This window comes from Ailuropoda melanoleuca, chromosome 9 (genome assembly GCF_002007445.2).
Source record: "Ailuropoda melanoleuca isolate Jingjing chromosome 9, ASM200744v2, whole genome shotgun sequence".
Taxonomy (NCBI): Eukaryota; Metazoa; Chordata; class Mammalia; order Carnivora; family Ursidae; genus Ailuropoda; species Ailuropoda melanoleuca.
The window spans coordinates 1,919,312-1,943,690 of NC_048226.1; the positions used below are offsets into that span (position 1 = coordinate 1,919,312).

Sequence of the window (24,379 nt, forward strand, 5' to 3'; positions counted from 1 at the left end):
CCTGTGACCGCACCCACAGGGAGTCTGGGAAGCGTGGTTCTCCTGGGGAGCATATGTCTAGCTCAAACACAGGAGCCCCAGTACCAGCAAGCAAAAGGGGGGACCGATCCCGGGGGACAAAGCCATTTCTGCGTGGGCTTCAGATATAAGCCCACATGGCTGTGAATCCTGGCTCTCCTTTCAGGCCATGAATTCCACCTCCCCGGGCTTCCTTCTTCCATAAAATGGGACTGGGGCAGCCCCAGGGACCACGGTGCACACAGGGCACAGTGCTACGTAAGCAGCAGCAGGGTTCCCACCCCCCTTTCTGCCCTAGGGAAACCATTGTACCTGCACATCGGGGAGGAGATCGACGGTGTGGACATGCGAGCTGAGGTCGGACTCCTGACCCGGAACATCGTGGTGATGGGGGAGATGGAGGACAGCTGTTACCCCTACAGCAGCCACATCTGCAGCTTCTTTGACTTCGACACTTTCGGGGGCCACATCAAGGTATGGGTTGGCCTGGCTGGGGCTGTCCGCCAACCGGGAGCATTCCTCGCTGCCAGCCTGGAGGGGACCCTGGCCGGGGAGGGGACGGGAGCAGGAGGCAGGACCAAGGGCAGGGACTTTCTGGAAGGCCGAGTCTGGCGTGTTGTCCAGTGGTGTGCTGTCCGGCTGTCGACCCCTGACCGGAAGATAGGAGGGGACCACCTTGGGGACGGTCGTCCACTCCCCGGTCACACAGCACCTGAGCTCCCTGCCTCCACGGCTCCAGCCCCCGCTCCTCTTCTTCAACACTTCACCCCAGTCGCTTCCCAGAAGAACCGACATTTCTCTCACACAGAGTCATGCTTGCAATAGAGCCATGAAAACCCAGAGCTGAGAGCAGGCAGGGTAGACCAGCTGGACGCCAGAGCGCTGAGCGTACCCATGAGCTTGCCGGCAGAGGTGGAGGCAAAGGCGGAGACGGGGGAGCGTGGCGGCGGTTAGCGGTGCGCAGTGAGCGGTCCGCAGGAGCTCCGGCTTCCTAGCATTCGGCTCACGGGGGCATCCTGTCCGCACGTCTAGCTACAGAGCCGCGACCTGCCATACTGAACATGACGACGCCCCAAAGCTCTTCGGGCGGCCGTTGCTTTCAGTGACTTAGGACCAAAGCCGATAGACTGCTGGTGTCTTGGAGTTTTGTGAGGACAGAGCTCTTGAAGCCGCAATCATGGGCTATCAGGATAAGACCTTTCGGTGCCCTCGCTGAAGGAAAGGGCGGAACCTGCAGAGTGCACCGCGGGAGCCCGACTGGGGCTGCGCGGCCCCGTGTCACACGCGGGCTTCCAGCATCCACGGCCCCTGCTCGCTCAGCAGGCCACCTGTCACCGTAGCCTCCAGAAGTACTTGCCTGTGTTCCCGGTCAGGCTCTGGGGGTGAGGGGGGCCAGGGGCTGTGCAGAGACTTATCAGAGAGACCAGAACCTGTTTCCAATTTCGAGAGCAATCCCTGAGCCGTCAGCACCCCCTTCCCGCTTTGCCCAAACGGGGCCTCAGGCTGCCCCTACCTGAGTGGCATTCCGCTTGACAGCTGCTCTGGGGGACTGTTAGCATGTCCTTAAGATCGCTCTCCTCTAGGAGCAGCAGGCTGAGCCCCACTTCTGATAGGAATCGTTTCCAGAGTGTGCTTTCGCAGTGGGTTCCTGGAGTGTAGACGGTCACGGTGGTGTAGGATGGAGTGAGCACGTGGACCACCCCACGGCTTGCCTACACTACTGGGGTCACAGGCTGATGGAGATTCCTGGTTCAGCATTCCCGTCCTCCCACCAGGAGGGGCTGCAGACCATGGACCAGAGCACAGCCTCCTTCTGCCCCCTGGATTCCCATCCCCTTGGGGCCGGCCTTGTGCCAGCCTCGCCCCAACTTGGGGTTCCCCCTTCCTTGTGACCCTCTGCAATTTAGGAGGGAGGGCAGGGAGTGGAGGTCAGCCCCGACTGTTGCACGGTCAGTCCATGGGGCTCGATTCCCAGTGGTTCCCCACCTCGTAACATCCCTGTGTTATCTGAAGCACCTCGGCGCCCTGGCAGTAGGAGGTCCAGGGGCCTTAACCTGTCTGCAGAGTATAGGTTGGATTCACTGCGTGGCAGAGGCAGGGATTAGCGAGGCACTTTGCATGTTTGGGACGCAGCCCCAGTGAGGGGCTCAGGCGCACCTGGCTCACCCTTCTGACCCTCCCCTCCCCTCTTACAGTTTGCCCTGGGCTTTAAGGCAGCGCACCTGGAGGGCGTGGAGCTGAAGCACATGGGGCAGCAGCTGGTGGGGCAGTACCCCATTCACTTCCACCTGGCAGGCGACGTGGACGAGAAGGGAGGCTACGACCCGCCCACATACGTCCGCGAGCTCTCCATCCACCACACCTTCTCTCGCTGTGTCACCGTGCACGGCTCCAATGGCTTGTTGGTAAGTACCTCCTTCCTGGGGAAGCAGAGGGCCCGTCCACGAGTTCCCTTCCTCCAAACATTAGTGCTGGATGGAGGTTTGCATCGGACTTTTAGTCTGGGGCCATCGGGGGTTGAACCATCCTTGACCTGGAGTTTAGAGTGGTGTCAGTTGAGAGCAGGTCTCCAACTGATAGAGGAAAGAGGAAACAGGGCAGAGGTGTGCCCTTGCCAAAGGGCCCCGAGCCATGGAGGTGGGGAGCTGGCAGTGGCCACTGGGACTCTAGTTCCCTCTGTGCCTCTTTGGAGTGATGGGTGGTCCGAGGGTCTTTCCGAGGCTGTGTGGCAAGACAGTCCCGCTAGTGCAGACAAGGGGCTCGTGCTGAGACTGCACCACGGGCTCTGTCCCACGGACTTGCAGGGGCCGCACGGGGCCTTGTCTCCCGTTGCAGCAAGCGTCCTTCAGAGCAGACAGTGCTGGGAGGAGTGGCTTCCCTGGCAAGGAGGGGAATGTGCCAGAGCCTTGTGTGGGTTTACACAGCCGGCTTTTACACTAAACTGATTCTTATGTAAACGAGCTGACTTACGGGGCGCCTGGTGGCTCAGTGAGTTGAGCATCAGACTCTTGGTTTCGGCTCAGGGCGTGATCTCAGGGTCCTGGGATCCGGCCCCGCGTCGGGCGCCGTGCTCAGCGGGAAGTCTGCTGGAGAGTCTCTCTCCCTCTCCCCCTGCCCCTCTCCGCTCACCTCCCTGCCTTGTGCACTCTCATTCATGCTCTTCTTCACTTTAAAAAAAAAATAAATAAATGAACTAATATCCTCTAGAAACTTTAAAGACCGGGTATTGTAAGCTGAAGTATCCAGATGGTGTTTTGTTTGGCTTATGAAGTGTTTATAGAAACATTTGATCATCTCTACACTAAACTGATAATTTTACACTAAACCAATCTTTCTTAAACGGACTGAACTTACATCCCATATGAACTTTAAAGCCGGATGTCATAGATGGGCCTCCTGCGCGCAGAACCCAGTGACGGGATGTGTTTTGTTTGGCTTAAATGATGTTTAAAGAAACATCTCAACGAGGTTCCATCATTTAAAAATTAAGTGATTTCACGTAGGAGTCGGGATCCTTGGCTTCTCCAGGAAAGTGGTCCGAGGTGGCGGGTCAGACCCTCACTGCTGCGTGGCACAGGGGCTGCGGTGGGTGTCCTCTGCTGCTTTGCGGACCCACCGAGGGGAGAGGGGAGAGCACGGGCTCTGGGGCCTCATCTGGAAGCACGTGGGTTCAAGAGCTTGGCCCACAGGTTGTGAGCCGTGGCGCCTCGGGCAAATTGTTCGATATCCGCAAACCTCCGTTGTCCTCCTCGGCCACAGCACAGCAAACACGGGGGCTGTGAGGTGCAGGTGCCGCGGGGAGCCCAGGGCCCGGAGCCCTGCCCACCGGCTCGTGGGGCCGCGCCGTCCAGGAGTCAGGGCTGATTGTCCGCGGCGGGCGGCAGGAGGGCTGTGGCTGGAATGGCGCTGAACGTGGGACTGTTTTCTGGTTCAAGGAAGGAAAAGCAGAACGTGTTCTCGCAGAAGCAGAAAGACAGTAAGCTTTACAATAAATGGGAAATGTCAGGAATGCGGTACCCGCCACAGCGTGAGCTCGGGCTCTGGGGTCTGGGCTTCCGTCCGCCCTCTGCCCCGGACCAGTCGTGGGACGTGGGCCAGTCACTTTCCCTCGCATGACTCTGCTTCCTGTTCCGTAAAATGGGGAGGACGGCGGTATCTACCCCACGCGGTTGTCACAAGGAGTGAGCACAGGGCGTGGAAAGTGTGGCCCATGCGTGCGGCCCTGAGAGCAGGTGTGAGCTGCTCTGCTTGTCCACGTGGTTTGCAGAACACATGCAGTGCAGGGACTCGGGCGTTCTCTCGCAGGGTGGCGGCTGAGCTCGAGCGTGTGGTAAACAGAACAGTGCGGAATCAGCTAAGAGAGTAACAGGCCCGGGTGTGAAGAGCTTTACCATCCGTAAGCGCGCGGTCTCAAGTTGGTCCTTAACTCAGCAGCAGGTCCCCTCTGCTTCCCGTCGCGGGAGAGAAAGGTGTTCAGATTCGCAGCGGCTGGGTCGGTGTGAGCGGAGGCCGCTCTGCGTCTCAGGGCAGGTGCACAGGCACACGCACGCACACGTAGCGCGGACGCACGGCCGTTCTTGCAGTCGGTGTCGTCACGTGCGCGGTGCAGGGCCCGCCAAGCAGCTCTCGTGGCTGTCCGGTCAGAATGTAAGAACGAGCAGGATTTGGGCACGTTGGTCGCAGCACACCGTGAGCCCGGTCTCGGCCGGAGGAACGGGCTCCCGGAGGGGACGCGGGGCGAGAAGCAGCACGGGGCGCCGGTGGCCGCGGGAGTGAGCGGCTCAGCGGGCTGCAGGCAGGCAGGGGCTGAGCTAGCGGGCCAGGAACGGCCCTTGGACCCGGCTCGTCTGGAGCCGCTGGACGGGCCAGTTGTACCCACACTAGACAGACAGTGGAGCCGGTGGCTTGGACAGCCTCTTGGAACCAGAAGACCCCTGCAGTCCTGTATCTCCCAAGGCCGTTCTGTCCGGCCCCAAGGGGTGCCAGCCACCAGACCGGGANTGCATGTGTCTCCAGCAGCCCCGCACCCCTGCCAGCCCCCACCCCCCACAGTTAGGCTCAGAGTGGACCGTCTACTTTGCACAGAGGCATTGAGGCTTACCTGAAAACAGCGCCCCCTGGTGGACAGCATCAGAGAAGCCCCAGGGAGGGGGGCGGTGTGTCTGTCTGTCTGTCCTGGAGAGAGAGGCTCAGGGGTCTCCTTTTCATCCCCAAGCCTGGCTCCCCACGCCCCACTGACATGTAGCAAGGGCTCCCACCTGCCCCATCTTTTCCGAAGCTGTGCCCTCTGCAGCGACATCTTAGGGTCCCCCCCAGGCTGGTGGCAGAGCGGGACACGGCCTTCCCGGATCGTCCCTCCTCACTGCCCCAAATTCCAGGAAACAGGCCTTCGTGCCTATTAAGGGTTTTCTGACAGAAAACAGATGGGGATAACCAAGTCATGAACGTGTGTGAATCATCTCGGAGAATATTCCAGAGCGTAGCTATGTGCAGGGTGAACCCCCACACCCCCTGACCCGCTGTCGGAAACCCCCCAGCCCTTCCGCAGCCCTTCTGCATCTGCACTCCCGCACTCCCGCTTTCCCTGCCCCCAGCACACACCCCTGAATAACACCACGGGTCATCGGCTCCTTCGTACGCCCGTTCTTTGTCTCCTGTGACCGCCAAGTGCTTCACAAAACCACCTCGCTCGCTCCTTGCGGTCCCGACAAGGGGCAGCTGCCGCTTCTGCGGGCCACGGAGGAGGACACTCGGGAGCAGGGAAAGCAGACGTCCAGAGTCTGCCCTCCTGTGCGCACCAGCCACACGAGGCTGCCCAAATTAAAGTTCGGAAGCCCACTCCTCAGTCCTCCTAGCCTGCTTCCGAGTGCCCAGTAGCCGCAGTGGCTGGGGGCCAGCGTACTGGACAGCACACCGTGGAGCATCCCCAGCACCTCAGGGGTCCCAGGAGGGTGCGCTGGTGTGGACCAAGTGAGTCTGTGTGGTCGACTGGAGTCAGGATTCGAACTCCAAGCTCTCTGGCTCCCAGGCTACCTGTCCTAGACCGTGCTGTCCCCAGGGACTGCTGTACTAAGAACCTGGGAGCTGTGTGGCTGAGACGGCCTCTCTGGGACCCTCTAGCCTCAGCCCCTCCTCCAGGCCCGGCCTCAAGTGCGTGTGGCTGTCTCTCCCACTGGCAGGCCCTTGACGTCATTTCCTATCAACCCCTGCGGGCCCCATTTCGGGCCTGCCTTGTAGTGAGGGCATGGGGTGTGGAGCCAGGGCCACTGCAGGGTAAACACTGGGAGGGAGGGTCGGTGTTTGGGGCCCCATGTGGGGCACCTGCGGAGCCCCCCTGCTCCCAGGCCTCCCCCACCCCTCCCTGTGCCGGTGGCCCTCCTGGATTATTTGGGACAGTCTGGCTGGGCCATGTCTGCTCATCCCCGGTTGGCCCTTTTGCACCGGGGCCACGAGAAGCAAGGGAGGGACGGAGAGTCTGCAGGCAGGATGGGGTGCCGGGAAAGCAGGGCACACGGCTCCCCCGGGGCAGCCGTCTGGGGGACGGTGGCCTGTGAACACGGCCACAGGACAGATCCGCTGGCTGTAGGGTTTTGTAAAGGTCTTGCTACAGGCTCCACCGTGCAGGGAGGAGGCTGCAGGAACGCAGCTCTCAGTCGGCCCCAGGCGCGCGCTCCGCTCCCAGGAGGCTGGTAGACACTGTTCCTCCATCTCCCACGTGCCAGGGGCTGTTCGAAGCTCATTCTGTGGATTAACCCAGTCAACAAGCAAAGCTGCCTTTGAGACACATGCTAGCAGTATCTCAATTTTATGGAGGGAGAGCCTGAGATTCAGGGAGCCTAAGGGACATGTTCGGGGACTCATAGCCATCATCTGGGTCGGGATCCAGGGCCACGGTCCCCTGCAGCCTCTCGCCTACCTCTCCCATTGTATTCATGTTCGAGGGGGCCGTGGGTCCCTGGGGAAGGCCCTCTGGTCAGCATTCTGTCTATCACCCATAGTTTAAGGGGGCACCGAGCCCCAAAATGAGCACACCACGGGGGACGGCTGGACGTCGGCAGATGTGTGCTGGATGGGGAGGCCTGGTGTCCTGGCCCTGCTGGCGCGGTGGGGACCCCAGAAGCGAAGGGGAAGGTGGAGGGCGGTGGGGAAGACCGCACTGGGAAGCAAGCAGCTGGAGCAGAATCTGCAAGGACAGGGCCGTCTGCTGCCTGGCCGAGCTGGAGACGGCCGGCCTGGCCCGGCCCAAGGGGCAGCCAGCGAGAAGCGCTGAGATGCAAAGTAGCAAAGGCTCGTGCAGGGAGGGCTGGGTGCTCTGCTCCGTGGCTGCAGCGGAAGTGGGTGTGGGAGCGATGACGTGTAAACCCACAGAGCCTGGGGTTTTGCCCAGGCCATCCTGCAGGCTGGGAGACGGGAGCTGAGCCCCTCAGAGCTGCGTGGGAGCTCCTGTCCTGTCTTTGGCCAGCGGCACCGAGCCCCGCACTCTGCATAAACTCCTCCGTTATGTGCTCAATCTTGGGCGTGATCCCATCAGGAAGCACACTCCATGCTGTGCCTCCTGGGACCCAGCTCTTCGGGCGCCCGTCCTTTGCATTGACTGGTTCCTGGGCACCGCTGAGCTGCCCCAGGGGCACTAGTCGGCCAGTCTTCCTTCTATACCCCAGGAACAGTGGGAGGTGGCCTTGCTTAGTTGAGGAAGGCTTTGAAGATTTTCTGGGTGCTGCCCGCTGTCTGTCAGGGTGTCGTTCATAAGGAAAAGAAAGTCTGCATCCCGCACACTCAGAGGCACGAGGCCGGGCAGACCAGGGGCTCTGTGACCAATGTCCATGTATCCGTTGCTGGACGTAGGGCGTTTAAAGCTGGTGAGCAAGGGAGATCCCTTGCTCACCAGCCATCAGACGCTGCTCCGGGCACCGCTTTCTGTCTGCCCCCACCCCCGCCGGGTCGCTCAGAACCCCGCGCAAAGCTCTTTGTACAAGAGACTCTACCGCCCACCACCCGCTGGGGGTCATGCATCTGGCACGATAGCGACAGTCACAGAGCCGATGGCAGGAGACCAGCCTGGGATGGAGGGAGAGACTTCCACACGGGCAGCCAGAGGGGACCCTGCTTCTGGACCTTAAAACCGTGGAGCCACGAGGCTCTGTGACCTGAGCCACCGCCGCAGGGGGTTAAGGGAACCAGCAATCTGCAGAGGGAACTTGTTTCAAACACTCCTCCGGTCACTGTCAGAACGTGGATGGAGCTGGAGTCTTCCCAGCGCCCCACGGTGTCCGTGCCCGACCCCTCTGTCAGGTCCGACCTCTCGCATCGGAGCTCTCTGGGTGTGAGAGTCAAGTATAGTGAACAGACTCTTGGCAAAGTGAATCGTCATAATACTTGAGACTTTCTAAGGCAGGACTCTGTGGTACACGCGCCCACGGGCCGATCCTCTCACGCGAGAGTGTCAGCTTGCACGGCAGAGGGGACTTTGCGGGCGTGACAGAGTTACGGCTCACGAGGTGGGGGGTTATCCTGGGTCCCCGAGCTGTCATCACAGGCCCTTAGAGGGGACACAGGACGGTCAGAGTGCGGGGAGCAGGTGACAGGATGACACAGCTGGTGTTGGAGTGAGGTCCGTTGAAGGAGGAGGAAGGGGCCATCTGCCGAGGAGCACAGGTGGCTGCTGGAATCCGCCAACGGCCGTACGGTTCTGCCCGGCGCCTCCCGACCGCTGACCCAGGCCTGGCTGTGCACTTCTGGCCTCCAAGGTGCGAGGCAAGAAATGTCCATTGATTTAAGCTGGTCGGCGTGTGGCAGTTTGTGGCAGCGGCCCCGGGAGCTGGCGGTGACGCCAAAGGGGTATCTTGTCAGCTTTGCCCTACACCAGTTTCACGTCCTGAACTGATGTCCTGAGCTGACAAGCCTGCAGAATCCCAAACAGCAGCCGCCGAGGTCCCGCAGCCCCCAGCGGCTGTGCTGGGTGGAGGAGCGGGCAGGGGAGGTCCCCGTCGGGGCGCGACTCGGGCCCATCACCACCCCGGCCTTTGTGTGCGGGGCCAGCTGTGCCGTGGCTGATACCCGGGCCCCGCCGCTCCAGCCAGGGCCGCAGTGAAAGCCGGGCAGCCCCTGCCGTGCAGTGCAGGAGTGTGAATCCTCACGAGAGGTCGTGCTCTGGAACCGTGACCTCGAACGGAGGAAAAACACCTGCTAGCCAGGTCAGCTCTCCCAGTGAGGAGCCACATGCGGAGGCAGGCTAAAGTCTCTTCATTCCACGAAGGAATCTGGGGTTGGTGTGGGGGTGGATTGGGGACCATGAGACAGTCTCAAAGTTCCAAGCTCCTGTCCCCCTGCACCTTCCCTGGGGTGCACCTGCTGTCTGGGGAGGAGGATGAGGCTGGAGGGGAATCGAGTGGATTTGAGCAGATGGAGGGAGCAGGGCAGGTACGGTCACTGGTTCAGGGACTTGAGCAGCACGAAGGGGACTGACGTAAGCTGCAAGGGCCGCTGAGTTGGGCAGAAAGATCTTTTAATAACTTTTTAAGGGTAGGAGGTCTGGATGAGTTTAGACGCAGAATGTAAGGAACCCACACGAGGAAAGAAGACGAATTACGAGATTCCAGAACCCTAAGACTCCAGGAAGGGATGGGGCTGGGGTCAGGAGTACAAGGGAGAGAGCACCCTGTCCTCCGGGGCTGGCCCACATTCCAGGCCTGGGGAAGGAGCGAGAGCAGGGGCTGCCCACGGCTTCCACTCATCCTGTGACCGCACCCACAGGGAGTCTGGGAAGCGTGGTTCTCCTGGGGAGCATATGTCTAGCTCAAACACAGGAGCCCCAGTACCAGCAAGCAAAAGGGGGGACCGATCCCGGGGGACAAAGCCATTTCTGCGTGGGCTTCAGATATAAGCCCACATGGCTGTGAATCCTGGCTCTCCTTTCAGGCCATGAATTCCACCTCCCCGGGCTTCCTTCTTCCATAAAATGGGACTGGGGCAGCCCCAGGGACCACGGTGCACACAGGGCACAGTGCTACGTAAGCAGCAGCAGGGTTCCCACCCCCCTTTCTGCCCTAGGGAAACCATTGTACCTGCACATCGGGGAGGAGATCGACGGTGTGGACATGCGAGCTGAGGTCGGACTCCTGACCCGGAACATCGTGGTGATGGGGGAGATGGAGGACAGCTGTTACCCCTACAGCAGCCACATCTGCAGCTTCTTTGACTTCGACACTTTCGGGGGCCACATCAAGGTATGGGTTGGCCTGGCTGGGGCTGTCCGCCAACCGGGAGCATTCCTCGCTGCCAGCCTGGAGGGGACCCTGGCCGGGGAGGGGACGGGAGCAGGAGGCAGGACCAAGGGCAGGGACTTTCTGGAAGGCCGAGTCTGGCGTGTTGTCCAGTGGTGTGCTGTCCGGCTGTCGACCCCTGACCGGAAGATAGGAGGGGACCACCTTGGGGACGGTCGTCCACTCCCCGGTCACACAGCACCTGAGCTCCCTGCCTCCACGGCTCCAGCCCCCGCTCCTCTTCTTCAACACTTCACCCCAGTCGCTTCCCAGAAGAACCGACATTTCTCTCACACAGAGTCATGCTTGCAATAGAGCCATGAAAACCCAGAGCTGAGAGCAGGCAGGGTAGACCAGCTGGACGCCAGAGCGCTGAGCGTACCCATGAGCTTGCCGGCAGAGGTGGAGGCAAAGGCGGAGACGGGGGAGCGTGGCGGCGGTTAGCGGTGCGCAGTGAGCGGTCCGCAGGAGCTCCGGCTTCCTAGCATTCGGCTCACGGGGGCATCCTGTCCGCACGTCTAGCTACAGAGCCGCGACCTGCCATACTGAACATGACGACGCCCCAAAGCTCTTCGGGCGGCCGTTGCTTTCAGTGACTTAGGACCAAAGCCGATAGACTGCTGGTGTCTTGGAGTTTTGTGAGGACAGAGCTCTTGAAGCCGCAATCATGGGCTATCAGGATAAGACCTTTCGGTGCCCTCGCTGAAGGAAAGGGCGGAACCTGCAGAGTGCACCGCGGGAGCCCGACTGGGGCTGCGCGGCCCCGTGTCACACGCGGGCTTCCAGCATCCACAGCCCCTGCTCGCTCAGCAGGCCACCTGTCACCGTAGCCTCCAGAAGTACTTGCCTGTGTTCCCGGTCAGGCTCTGGGGGTGAGGGGGGCCAGGGGCTGTGCAGAGACTTATCAGAGAGACCAGAACCTGTTTCCAATTTCGAGAGCAATCCCTGAGCCGTCAGCACCCCCTTCCCGCTTTGCCCAAACGGGGCCTCAGGCTGCCCCTACCTGAGTGGCATTCCGCTTGACAGCTGCTCTGGGGGACTGTTAGCATGTCCTTAAGATCGCTCTCCTCTAGGAGCAGCAGGCTGAGCCCCACTTCTGATAGGAATCGTTTCCAGAGTGTGCTTTCGCAGTGGGTTCCTGGAGTGTAGACGGTCACGGTGGTGTAGGATGGAGTGAGCACGTGGACCACCCCACGGCTTGCCTACACTACTGGGGTCACAGGCTGATGGAGATTCCTGGTTCAGCATTCCCGTCCTCCCACCAGGAGGGGCTGCAGACCATGGACCAGAGCACAGCCTCCTTCTGCCCCCTGGATTCCCATCCCCTTGGGGCCGGCCTTGTGCCAGCCTCGCCCCAACTTGGGGTTCCCCCTTCCTTGTGACCCTCTGCAATTTAGGAGGGAGGGCAGGGAGTGGAGGTCAGCCCCGACTGTTGCACGGTCAGTCCATGGGGCTCGATTCCCAGTGGTTCCCCACCTCGTAACATCCCTGTGTTATCTGAAGCACCTCGGCGCCCTGGCAGTAGGAGGTCCAGGGGCCTTAACCTGTCTGCAGAGTATAGGTTGGATTCACTGCGTGGCAGAGGCAGGGATTAGCGAGGCACTTTGCATGTTTGGGACGCAGCCCCAGTGAGGGGCTCAGGCGCACCTGGCTCACCCTTCTGACCCTCCCCTCCCCTCTTACAGTTTGCCCTGGGCTTTAAGGCAGCGCACCTGGAGGGCGTGGAGCTGAAGCACATGGGGCAGCAGCTGGTGGGGCAGTACCCCATTCACTTCCACCTGGCAGGCGACGTGGACGAGAAGGGAGGCTACGACCCGCCCACATACGTCCGCGAGCTCTCCATCCACCACACCTTCTCTCGCTGTGTCACCGTGCACAGCTCCAATGGCTTGTTGGTAAGTACCTCCTTCCTGGGGAAGCGGAGGGCCCGTCACTCCNGGCTACGACCCGCCCACATACGTCCGCGAGCTCTCCATCCACCACACCTTCTCTCGCTGTGTCACCGTGCACGGCTCCAATGGCTTGTTGGTAAGTACCTCCTTCCTGGGGAAGCAGAGGGCCCGTCCACGAGTTCCCTTCCTCCAAACATTAGTGCTGGATGGAGGTTTGCATCGGACTTTTAGTCTGGGGCCATCGGGGGTTGAACCATCCTTGACCTGGAGTTTAGAGTGGTGTCAGTTGAGAGCAGGTCTCCAACTGATAGAGGAAAGAGGAAACAGGGCAGAGGTGTGCCCTTGCCAAAGGGCCCCGAGCCATGGAGGTGGGGAGCTGGCAGTGGCCACTGGGACTCTAGTTCCCTCTGTGCCTCTTTGGAGTGATGGGTGGTCCGAGGGTCTTTCCGAGGCTGTGTGGCAAGACAGTCCCGCTAGTGCAGACAAGGGGCTCGTGCTGAGACTGCACCACGGGCTCTGTCCCACGGACTTGCAGGGGCCGCACGGGGCCTTGTCTCCCGTTGCAGCAAGCGTCCTTCAGAGCAGACAGTGCTGGGAGGAGTGGCTTCCCTGGCAAGGAGGGGAATGTGCCAGAGCCTTGTGTGGGTTTACACAGCCGGCTTTTACACTAAACTGATTCTTATGTAAACAAGCTGACTTACGGGGCGCCTGGTGGCTCAGTGAGTTGAGCATCAGACTCTTGGTTTCGGCTCAGGGCGTGATCTCAGGGTCCTGGGATCCGGCCCCGCGTCGGGCGCCGTGCTCAGCGGGAAGTCTGCTGGAGAGTCTCTCTCCCTCTCCCCCTGCCCCTCTCCGCTCACCTCCCTGCCTTGTGCACTCTCATTCATGCTCTTCTTCACTTTAAAAAAAAAATAAATAAATGAACTAATATCCTCTAGAAACTTTAAAGACCNCCCGCGTCGGGCGCCGTGCTCAGCGGGAAGTCTGCTGGAGAGTCTCTCTCCCTCTCCCCCTGCCCCTCTCCGTTAACCTCCCTGCCTTGCGCACTCTCATTCATGCTCTTCTTCACTTAAAAATAAATAAATAAATGAACTAATATCCTCTAGAAACTTTAAAGACCGGGTATTGTAAGCTGAAGTATCCAGATGGTGTTTTGTTTGGCTTATGAAGTGTTTATAGAAACATTTGATCATCTCTACACTAAACTGATAATTTTACACTAAACCAATCTTTCTTAAACGGACTGAACTTACATCCCATATGAACTTTAAAGCCGGATGTCATAGATGGGCCTCCTGCGCGCAGAACCCAGTGACGGGATGTGTTTTGTTTGGCTTAAATGATGTTTAAAGAAACATCTCAACGAGGTTCCATCATTTAAAAATTAAGTGATTTCACGTAGGAGTCGGGATCCTTGGCTTCTCCAGGAAAGTGGTCCGAGGTGGCGGGTCAGACCCTCACTGCTGCGTGGCACAGGGGCTGCGGTGGGTGTCCTCTGCTGCTTTGCGGACCCACCGAGGGGAGAGGGGAGAGCACGGGCTCTGGGGCCTCATCTGGAAGCACCTGGGTTCAAGAGCTTGGCCCACAGGTTGTGAGCCGTGGCGCCTCGGGCAAATTGTTCGATATCCGCAAACCTCCGTTGTCCTCCTCGGCCACAGCACAGCAAACACGGGGGCTGTGAGGTGCAGGTGCCGCGGGGAGCCCAGGGCCCGGAGCCCTGCCCACCGGCTCGTGGGGCCGCGCCGTCCAGGAGTCAGGGCTGATTGTCCGCGGCGGGCGGCAGGAGGGCTGTGGCTGGAATGGCGCTGAACGTGGGACTGTTTTCTGGTTCAAGGAAGGAAAAGCAGAACGTGTTCTCGCAGAAGCAGAAAGACAGTAAGCTTTACAATAAATGGGAAATGTCAGGAATGCGGTACCCGCCACAGCGTGAGCTCGGGCTCTGGGGTCTGGGCTTCCGTCCGCCCTCTGCCCCGGACCAGTCGTGGGACGTGGGCCAGTCACTTTCCCTCGCATGACTCTGCTTCCTGTTCCGTAAAATGGGGAGGACGGCGGTATCTACCCCACGCGGTTGTCACAAGGAGTGAGCACAGGGCGTGGAAAGTGTGGCCCATGCGTGCGGCCCTGAGAGCAGGTGTGAGCTGCTCTGCTTGTCCACGTGGTTTGCAGAACACATGCAGTGCAGGGACTCGGGCGTTCTCTCGCAGGGTGGCGGCTGAGCTCGAGCGTGTGGTAAACAGAACAGTGCGGAATCAGCTAAGAGAGTAACAGGCCCGGGTGTGAAGAGCTTTACCATCCGTAAGCGCGCGGTCTCAAGTTGGTCCTTAACTCAGCAGCAGGTCCCCTCTGCTTCCCGTCGCGGGAGAGAAAGGTGTTCAGATTCGCAGCGGCTGGGTCGGTGTGAGCGGAGGCCGCTCTGCGTCTCAGGGCAGGTGCACAGGCACACGCACGCACACGTAGCGCGGACGCACGGCCGTTCTTGCAGTCGGTGTCGTCACGTGCGCGGTGCAGGGCCCGCCAAGCAGCTCTCGTGGCTGTCCGGTCAGAATGTAAGAACGAGCNTGCATGTGTCTCCAGCAGCCCCGCACCCCTGCCAGCCCCCACCCCCCACAGTTAGGCTCAGAGTGGACCGTCTACTTTGCACAGAGGCATTGAGGCTTACCTGAAAACAGCGCCCCCTGGTGGACAGCATCAGAGAAGCCCCAGGGAGGGGGGCGGTGTGTCTGTCTGTCTGTCCTGGAGAGAGAGGCTCAGGGGTCTCCTTTTCATCCCCAAGCCTGGCTCCCCACGCCCCACTGACATGTAGCAAGGGCTCCCACCTGCCCCATCTTTTCCGAAGCTGTGCCCTCTGCAGCGACATCTTAGGGTCCCCCCCAGGCTGGTGGCAGAGCGGGACACGGCCTTCCCGGATCGTCCCTCCTCACTGCCCCAAATTCCAGGAAACAGGCCTTCGTGCCTATTAAGGGTTTTCTGACAGAAAACAGATGGGGATAACCAAGTCATGAACGTGTGTGAATCATCTCGGAGAATATTCCAGAGCGTAGCTATGTGCAGGGTGAACCCCCACACCCCCTGACCCGCTGTCGGAAACCCCCCAGCCCTTCCGCAGCCCTTCTGCATCTGCACTCCCGCACTCCCGCTTTCCCTGCCCCCAGCACACACCCCTGAATAACACCACGGGTCATCGGCTCCTTCGTACGCCCGTTCTTTGTCTCCTGTGACCGCCAAGTGCTTCACAAAACCACCTCGCTCGCTCCTTGCGGTCCCGACAAGGGGCAGCTGCCGCTTCTGCGGGCCACGGAGGAGGACACTCGGGAGCAGGGAAAGCAGACGTCCAGAGTCTGCCCTCCTGTGCGCACCAGCCACACGAGGCTGCCCAAATTAAAGTTCGGAAGCCCACTCCTCAGTCCTCCTAGCCTGCTTCCGAGTGCCCAGTAGCCGCAGTGGCTGGGGGCCAGCGTACTGGACAGCACACCGTGGAGCATCCCCAGCACCTCAGGGGTCCCAGGAGGGTGCGCTGGTGTGGACCAAGTGAGTCTGTGTGGTCGACTGGAGTCAGGATTCGAACTCCAAGCTCTCTGGCTCCCAGGCTACCTGTCCTAGACCGTGCTGTCCCCAGGGACTGCTGTACTAAGAACCTGGGAGCTGTGTGGCTGAGACGGCCTCTCTGGGACCCTCTAGCCTCAGCCCCTCCTCCAGGCCCGGCCTCAAGTGCGTGTGGCTGTCTCTCCCACTGGCAGGCCCTTGACGTCATTTCCTATCAACCCCTGCGGGCCCCATTTCGGGCCTGCCTTGTAGTGAGGGCATGGGGTGTGGAGCCAGGGCCACTGCAGGGTAAACACTGGGAGGGAGGGTCGGTGTTTGGGGCCCCATGTGGGGCACCTGCGGAGCCCCCCTGCTCCCAGGCCTCCCCCACCCCTCCCTGTGCCGGTGGCCCTCCTGGATTATTTGGGACAGTCTGGCTGGGCCATGTCTGCTCATCCCCGGTTGGCCCTTTTGCACCGGGGCCACGAGAAGCAAGGGAGGGACGGAGAGTCTGCAGGCAGGATGGGGTGCCGGGAAAGCAGGGCACACGGCTCCCCCGGGGCAGCCGTCTGGGGGACGGTGGCCTGTGAACACGGCCACAGGACAGATCCGCTGGCTGTAGGGTTTTGTAAAGGTCTTGCTACAGGCTCCACCGTGCAGGGAGGAGGCTGCAGGAACGCAGCTCTCAGTCGGCCCCAGGCGCGCGCTCCGCTCCCAGGAGGCTGGTAGACACTGTTCCTCCATCTCCCACGTGCCAGGGGCTGTTCGAAGCTCATTCTGTGGATTAACCCAGTCAACAAGCAAAGCTGCCTTTGAGACACATGCTAGCAGTATCTCAATTTTATGGAGGGAGAGCCTGAGATTCAGGGAGCCTAAGGGACATGTTCGGGGACTCATAGCCATCATCTGGGTCGGGATCCAGGGCCACGGTCCCCTGCAGCCTCTCGCCTACCTCTCCCATTGTATTCATGTTCGAGGGGGCCGTGGGTCCCTGGGGAAGGCCCTCTGGTCAGCATTCTGTCTATCACCCATAGTTTAAGGGGGCACCGAGCCCCAAAATGAGCACACCACGGGGGACGGCTGGACGTCGGCAGATGTGTGCTGGATGGGGAGGCCTGGTGTCCTGGCCCTGCTGGCGCGGTGGGGACCCCAGAAGCGAAGGGGAAGGTGGAGGGCGGTGGGGAAGACCGCACTGGGAAGCAAGCAGCTGGAGCAGAATCTGCAAGGACAGGGCCGTCTGCTGCCTGGCCGAGCTGGAGACGGCCGGCCTGGCCCGGCCCAAGGGGCAGCCAGCGAGAAGCGCTGAGATGCAAAGTAGCAAAGGCTCGTGCAGGGAGGGCTGGGTGCTCTGCTCCGTGGCTGCAGCGGAAGTGGGTGTGGGAGCGATGACGTGTAAACCCACAGAGCCTGGGGTTTTGCCCAGGCCATCCTGCAGGCTGGGAGACGGGAGCTGAGCCCCTCAGAGCTGCGTGGGAGCTCCTGTCCTGTCTTTGGCCAGCGGCACCGAGCCCCGCACTCTGCATAAACTCCTCCGTTATGTGCTCAATCTTGGGCGTGATCCCATCAGGAAGCACACTCCATGCTGTGCCTCCTGGGACCCAGCTCTTCGGGCGCCCGTCCTTTGCATTGACTGGTTCCTGGGCACCGCTGAGCTGCCCCAGGGGCACTAGTCGGCCAGTCTTCCTTCTATACCCCAGGAACAGTGGGAGGTGGCCTTGCTTAGTTGAGGAAGGCTTTGAAGATTTTCTGGGTGCTGCCCGCTGTCTGTCAGGGTGTCGTTCATAAGGAAAAGAAAGTCTGCATCCCGCACACTCAGAGGCACGAGGCCGGGCAGACCAGGGGCTCTGTGACCAATGTCCATGTATCCGTTGCTGGACGTAGGGCGTTTAAAGCTGGTGAGCAAGGGAGATCCCTTGCTCACCAGCCATCAGACGCTGCTCCGGGCACCGCTTTCTGTCTGCCCCCACCCCCGCCGGGTCGCTCAGAACCCCGCGCAAAGCTCTTTGTACAAGAGACTCTACCGCCCACCACCCGCTGGGGGTCATGCATCTGGCACGATAGCGACAGTCACAGAGCCGATGGCAGGAGACCAGCCTGGGATGGAGGGAGAGACTTCCACACGGGCAGCCAGAGGGGACCCTGCTTCTGGACCTTAAAACCGTGGAGCCACGAGGCTCTGTGACCTGAGCCACCGCCGCAGGGGGTTAAGGGAACCAGCAATCTGCAGAGGGAACTTGTTTCAAACACTCCTCCGGTCACTGTCAGAACGTGGATGGAGCTGGAGTCTTCCCAGCACCCCACGGTGTCCGTGCCCGACCCCTCTGTCAGGTCCGACCTCTCGCATCGGAGCTCTCTGGGTGTGAGAGTCAAGTATAGTGAACAGACTCTTGGCAAAGTGAATCGTCATAATACTTGAGACTTTCTAAGGCAGGACTCTGTGGTACACGCGCCCACGGGCCGATCCTCTCACGCGAGAGTGTCAGCTTGCACGGCAGAGGGGACTTTGCGGGCGTGACAGAGTTACGGCTCACGAGGTGGGGGGTTATCCTGGGTCCCCGAGCTGTCATCACAGGCCCTTAGAGGGGACACAGGACGGTCAGAGTGCGGGGAGCAGGTGACAGGATGACACAGCTGGTGTTGGAGTGAGGTCCGTTGAAGGAGGAGGAAGGGGCCATCTGCCGAGGAGCACAGGTGGCTGCTGGAATCCGCCAACGGCCGTACGGTTCTGCCCGGCGCCTCCCGACCGCTGACCCAGGCCTGGCTGTGCACTTCTGGCCTCCAAGGTGCGAGGCAAGAAATGTCCATTGATTTAAGCTGGTCGGCGTGTGGCAGTTTGTGGCAGCGGCCCCGGGAGCTGGCGGTGACGCCAAAGGGGTATCTTGTCAGCTTTGCCCTACACCAGTTTCACGTCCTGAACTGATGTCCTGAGCTGACAAGCCTGCAGAATCCCAAACAGCAGCCGCCGAGGTCCCGCAGCCCCCAGCGGCTGTGCTGGGTGGAGGAGCGGGCAGGGGAGGTCCCCGTCGGGGCGCGACTCGGGCCCATCACCACCCCGGCCTTTGTGTGCGGGGCCAGCTGTGCCGTGGCTGATACCCGGGCCCCGCCGCTCCAGCCAGGGCCGCAGTGAAAGCCGGGCAGCCCCTGCCGTGCAGTGCAGGAGTGTGAATCCTCACGAGAGGTCGTGCTCTGGAACCGTGACCTCGAACGGAGGAAAAACACCTGCTAGCCAGGTCAGCTCTCCCAGTGAGGAGCCACATGCGGAGGCAGGCTAAAGTCTCTTCATTCCACGAAGGAATCTGGGGTTGGTGTGGGGGTGGATTGGGGACCATGAGACAGTCTCAAAGTTCCAAGCTCCTGTCCCCCTGCACCTTCCCTGGGGTGCACCTGCTGTCTGGGGAGGAGGATGAGGCTGGAGGGGAATCGAGTGGATTTGAGCAGATGGAGGGAGCAGGGCAGGTACGGTCACTGGTTCAGGGGCTTGAGCAGCACGAAGGGGACTGACGTAAGCTGCAAGGGCCGCTGAGTTGGGCAGAAAGATCTTTTAATAACTTTTTAAGGGTAGGAGGTCTGGATGAGTTTAGACGCAGAATGTAAGGAACCCACACGAGGAAAGAAGACGAATTACGAGATTCCAGAACCCTAAGACTCCAGGAAGGGATGGGGCTGGGGTCAGGAGTACAAGGGAGAGAGCACCCTGTCCTCCGGGGCTGGCCCACATTCCAGGCCTGGGGAAGGAGCGAGAGCAGGGGCTGCCCACGGCTTCCACTCATCCTGTGACCGCACCCACAGGGAGTCTGGGAAGCGTGGTTCTCCTGGGGAGCATATGTCTAGCTCAAACACAGGAGCCCCAGTACCAGCAAGCAAAAGGGGGGACCGATCCCGGGGGACAAAGCCATTTCTGCGTGGGCTTCAGATATAAGCCCACATGGCTGTGAATCCTGGCTCTCCTTTCAGGCCATGAATTCCACCTCCCCGGGCTTCCTTCTTCCATAAAATGGGACTGGGGCAGCCCCAGGGACCACGGTGCACACAGGGCACAGTGCTACGTAAGCAGCAGCAGGGTTCCCACCCCCCTTTCTGCCCTAGGGAAACCATTGTACCTGCACATCGGGGAGGAGATCGACGGTGTGGACATGCGAGCTGAGGTCGGACTCCTGACCCGGAACATCGTGGTGATGGGGGAGATGGAGGACAGCTGTTACCCCTACAGCAGCCACATCTGCAGCTTCTTTGACTTCGACACTTTCGGGGGCCACATCAAGGTATGGGTTGGCCTGGCTGGGGCTGTCCGCCAACCGGGAGCATTCCTCGCTGCCAGCCTGGAGGGGACCCTGGCCGGGGAGGGGACGGGAGCAGGAGGCAGGACCAAGGGCAGGGACTTTCTGGAAGGCCGAGTCTGGCGTGTTGTCCAGTGGTGTGCTGTCCGGCTGTCGACCCCTGACCGGAAGATAGGAGGGGACCACCTTGGGGACGGTCGTCCACTCCCCGGTCACACAGCACCTGAGCTCCCTGCCTCCACGGCTCCAGCCCCCGCTCCTCTTCTTCAACACTTCACCCCAGTCGCTTCCCAGAAGAACCGACATTTCTCTCACACAGAGTCATGCTTGCAATAGAGCCATGAAAACCCAGAGCTGAGAGCAGGCAGGGTAGACCAGCTGGACGCCAGAGCGCTGAGCGTACCCATGAGCTTGCCGGCAGAGGTGGAGGCAAAGGCGGAGACGGGGGAGCGTGGCGGCGGTTAGCGGTGCGCAGTGAGCGGTCCGCAGGAGCTCCGGCTTCCTAGCATTCGGCTCACGGGGGCATCCTGTCCGCACGTCTAGCTACAGAGCCGCGACCTGCCATACTGAACATGACGACGCCCCAAAGCTCTTCGGGCGGCCGTTGCTTTCAGTGACTTAGGACCAAAGCCGATAGACTGCTGGTGTCTTGGAGTTTTGTGAGGACAGAGCTCTTGAAGCCGCAATCATGGGCTATCAGGATAAGACCTTTCGGTGCCCTCGCTGAAGGAAAGGGCGGAACCTGCAGAGTGCACCGCGGGAGCCCGACTGGGGCTGCGCGGCCCCGTGTCACACGCGGGCTTCCAGCATCCACGGCCCCTGCTCGCTCAGCAGGCCACCTGTCACCGTAGCCTCCAGAAGTACTTGCCTGTGTTCCCGGTCAGGCTCTGGGGGTGAGGGGGGCCAGGGGCTGTGCAGAGACTTATCAGAGAGACCAGAACCTGTTTCCAATTTCGAGAGCAATCCCTGAGCCGTCAGCACCCCCTTCCCGCTTTGCCCAAACGGGGCCTCAGGCTGCCCCTACCTGAGTGGCATTCCGCTTGACAGCTGCTCTGGGGGACTGTTAGCATGTCCTTAAGATCGCTCTCCTCTAGGAGCAGCAGGCTGAGCCCCACTTCTGATAGGAATCGTTTCCAGAGTGTGCTTTCGCAGTGGGTTCCTGGAGTGTAGACGGTCACGGTGGTGTAGGATGGAGTGAGCACGTGGACCACCCCACGGCTTGCCTACACTACTGGGGTCACAGGCTGATGGAGATTCCTGGTTCAGCATTCCCGTCCTCCCACCAGGAGGGGCTGCAGACCATGGACCAGAGCACAGCCTCCTTCTGCCCCCTGGATTCCCATCCCCTTGGGGCCGGCCTTGTGCCAGCCTCGCCCCAACTTGGGGTTCCCCCTTCCTTGTGACCCTCTGCAATTTAGGAGGGAGGGCAGGGAGTGGAGGTCAGCCCCGACTGTTGCACGGTCAGTCCATGGGGCTCGATTCCCAGTGGTTCCCCACCTCGTAACATCCCTGTGTTATCTGAAGCACCTCGGCGCCCTGGCAGTAGGAGGTCCAGGGGCCTTAACCTGTCTGCAGAGTATAGGTTGGATTCACTGCGTGGCAGAGGCAGGGATTAGCGAGGCACTTTGCATGTTTGGGACGCAGCCCCAGTGAGGGGCTCAGGCGCACCTGGCTCACCCTTCTGACCCTCCCCTCCCCTCTTACAGTTTGCCCTGGGCTTTAAGGCAGCGCACCTGGAGGGCGTGGAGCTGAAGCACATGGGGCAGCAGCTGGTGGGGCAGTACCCCATTCACTTCCACCTGGCAGGCGACGTGGACGAGAAGGGAGGCTACGACCCGCCCACATACGTCCGCGAGCTCTCCATCCACCACACCTTCTCTCGCTGTGTCACCGTGCACGGCTCCAATGGCTTGTTGGTAAGTACCTCCTTCCTGGGGAAGCAGAGGGCCCGTCCACGAGTTCCCTTCCTCCAAACATTAGTGCTGGATGGAGGTTTGCATCGGACTTTTAGTCTGGGGCCATCGGGGGTTGAACCATCCTTGACCTGGAGTTTAGAGTGGTGTCAGTTGAGAGCAGGTCTCCAACTGATAGAGGAAAGAGGAAACAGGGCAGAGGTGTGCCCTTGCCAAAGGGCCCCGAGCCATGGAGGTGGGGAGCTGGCAGTGGCCACTGGGACTCTAGTTCCCTCTGTGCCTCTTTGGAGTGATGGGTGGTCCGAGGGTCTTTCCGAGGCTGTGTGGCAAGACAGTCCCGCTAGTGCAGACAAGGGGCTCGTGCTGAGACTGCACCACGGGCTCTGTCCCACGGACTTGCAGGGGCCGCACGGGGCCTTGTCTCCCGTTGCAGCAAGCGTCCTTCAGAGCAGACAGTGCTGGGAGGAGTGGCTTCCCTGGCAAGGAGGGGAATGTGCCAGAGCCTTGTGTGGGTTTACACAGCCGGCTTTTACACTAAACTGATTCTTATGTAAACGAGCTGACTTACGGGGCGCCTGGTGGCTCAGTGAGTTGAGCATCAGACTCTTGGTTTCGGCTCAGGGCGTGATCTCAGGGTCCTGGGATCCGGCCCCGCGTCGGGCGCCGTGCTCAGCGGGAAGTCTGCTGGAGAGTCTCTCTCCCTCTCCCCCTGCCCCTCTCCGCTCACCTCCCTGCCTTGTGCACTCTCATTCATGCTCTTCTTCACTTTAAAAAAAAAATAAATAAATGAACTAATATCCTCTAGAAACTTTAAAGACCGGGTATTGTAAGCTGAAGTATCCAGATGGTGTTTTGTTTGGCTTATGAAGTGTTTATAGAAACATTTGATCATCTCTACACTAAACTGATAATTTTACACTAAACCAATCTTTCTTAAACGGACTGAACTTACATCCCATATGAACTTTAAAGCCGGATGTCATAGATGGGCCTCCTGCGCGCAGAACCCAGTGACGGGATGTGTTTTGTTTGGCTTAAATGATGTTTAAAGAAACATCTCAACGAGGTTCCATCATTTAAAAATTAAGTGATTTCACGTAGGAGTCGGGATCCTTGGCTTCTCCAGGAAAGTGGTCCGAGGTGGCGGGTCAGACCCTCACTGCTGCGTGGCACAGGGGCTGCGGTGGGTGTCCTCTGCTGCTTTGCGGACCCACCGAGGGGAGAGGGGAGAGCACGGGCTCTGGGGCCTCATCTGGAAGCACGTGGGTTCAAGAGCTTGGCCCACAGGTTGTGAGCCGTGGCGCCTCGGGCAAATTGTTCGATATCCGCAAACCTCCGTTGTCCTCCTCGGCCACAGCACAGCAAACACGGGGGCTGTGAGGTGCAGGTGCCGCGGGGAGCCCAGGGCCCGGAGCCCTGCCCACCGGCTCGTGGGGCCGCGCCGTCCAGGAGTCAGGGCTGATTGTCCGCGGCGGGCGGCAGGAGGGCTGTGGCTGGAATGGCGCTGAACGTGGGACTGTTTTCTGGTTCAAGGAAGGAAAAGCAGAACGTGTTCTCGCAGAAGCAGAAAGACAGTAAGCTTTACAATAAATGGGAAATGTCAGGAATGCGGTACCCGCCACAGCGTGAGCTCGGGCTCTGGGGTCTGGGCTTCCGTCCGCCCTCTGCCCCGGACCAGTCGTGGGACGTGGGCCAGTCACTTTCCCTCGCATGACTCTGCTTCCTGTTCCGTAAAATGGGGAGGACGGCGGTATCTACCCCACGCGGTTGTCACAAGGAGTGAGCACAGGGCGTGGAAAGTGTGGCCCATGCGTGCGGCCCTGAGAGCAGGTGTGAGCTGCTCTGCTTGTCCACGTGGTTTGCAGAACACATGCAGTGCAGGGACTCGGGCGTTCTCTCGCAGGGTGGCGGCTGAGCTCGAGCGTGTGGTAAACAGAACAGTGCGGAATCAGCTAAGAGAGTAACAGGCCCGGGTGTGAAGAGCTTTACCATCCGTAAGCGCGCGGTCTCAAGTTGGTCCTTAACTCAGCAGCAGGTCCCCTCTGCTTCCCGTCGCGGGAGAGAAAGGTGTTCAGATTCGCAGCGGCTGGGTCGGTGTGAGCGGAGGCCGCTCTGCGTCTCAGGGCAGGTGCACAGGCACACGCACGCACACGTAGCGCGGACGCACGGCCGTTCTTGCAGTCGGTGTCGTCACGTGCGCGGTGCAGGGCCCGCCAAGCAGCTCTCGTGGCTGTCCGGTCAGAATGTAAGAACGAGCAGGATTTGGGCACGTTGGTCGCAGCACGCCGTGAGCCCGGTCTTGGCCGGAGGAACGGGCTCCCGGAGGGGACGCAGGGCGAGAAGCGGCACGGGGCGCCGGTGGCCACGGGAGTGAGCGGCTCAGCGGGCTGCAGGCAGGCAGGGGCTGAGCTAGCGGGCCAGGAGCGGCCCTTGGACCCGGCTCGTCTGGAGCCGCTGGACGGGCCAGTTGTACCCACACTAGACAGACAGTGGAG

At 60.6% G+C, this 24,379-nt stretch overlaps 3 protein-coding genes across 3 annotated transcripts in view; all 3 read left to right on the plus strand.

Moving 5' to 3' along the window:
* The window catches only part of LOC117803850 (cell migration-inducing and hyaluronan-binding protein-like), a 103,920-nt gene extending 100,957 nt beyond the window's left edge, over positions 1–2,963 (plus strand). The window contains exons 12-13 of the mRNA XM_034668881.1: positions 317–492; positions 2,214–2,963. Of these exons, the coding sequence (XP_034524772.1) occupies positions 317–492; positions 2,214–2,963 (926 nt within the window). The remainder of the gene's footprint in view (positions 1–316; positions 493–2,213) is intronic.
* A 5,322-nt stretch (positions 2,964–8,285) lies between these two features.
* On the plus strand, positions 8,286–12,863 carry LOC117803698. Its single transcript, XM_034667795.1, has 3 exons — positions 8,286–10,244; positions 11,966–12,102; positions 12,236–12,863. Exons 1-3 carry the CDS (start codon positions 10,116–10,118, stop codon positions 12,846–12,848), a joined length of 879 nt encoding a protein of 292 aa, XP_034523686.1. The 5' UTR covers positions 8,286–10,115; the 3' UTR covers positions 12,849–12,863.
* A 6,898-nt stretch (positions 12,864–19,761) lies between these two features.
* LOC100467994 (cell migration inducing hyaluronidase 1) overlaps positions 19,762–24,379 on the plus strand; it is a 39,897-nt gene continuing 35,279 nt past the window's right edge. The window contains exons 1-2 of the mRNA XM_034667794.1: positions 19,762–19,956; positions 21,678–21,887. Coding sequence (XP_034523685.1) covers positions 19,828–19,956; positions 21,678–21,887 — 339 coding nt within the window. The 5' untranslated portion in view covers positions 19,762–19,827. The remainder of the gene's footprint in view (positions 19,957–21,677; positions 21,888–24,379) is intronic.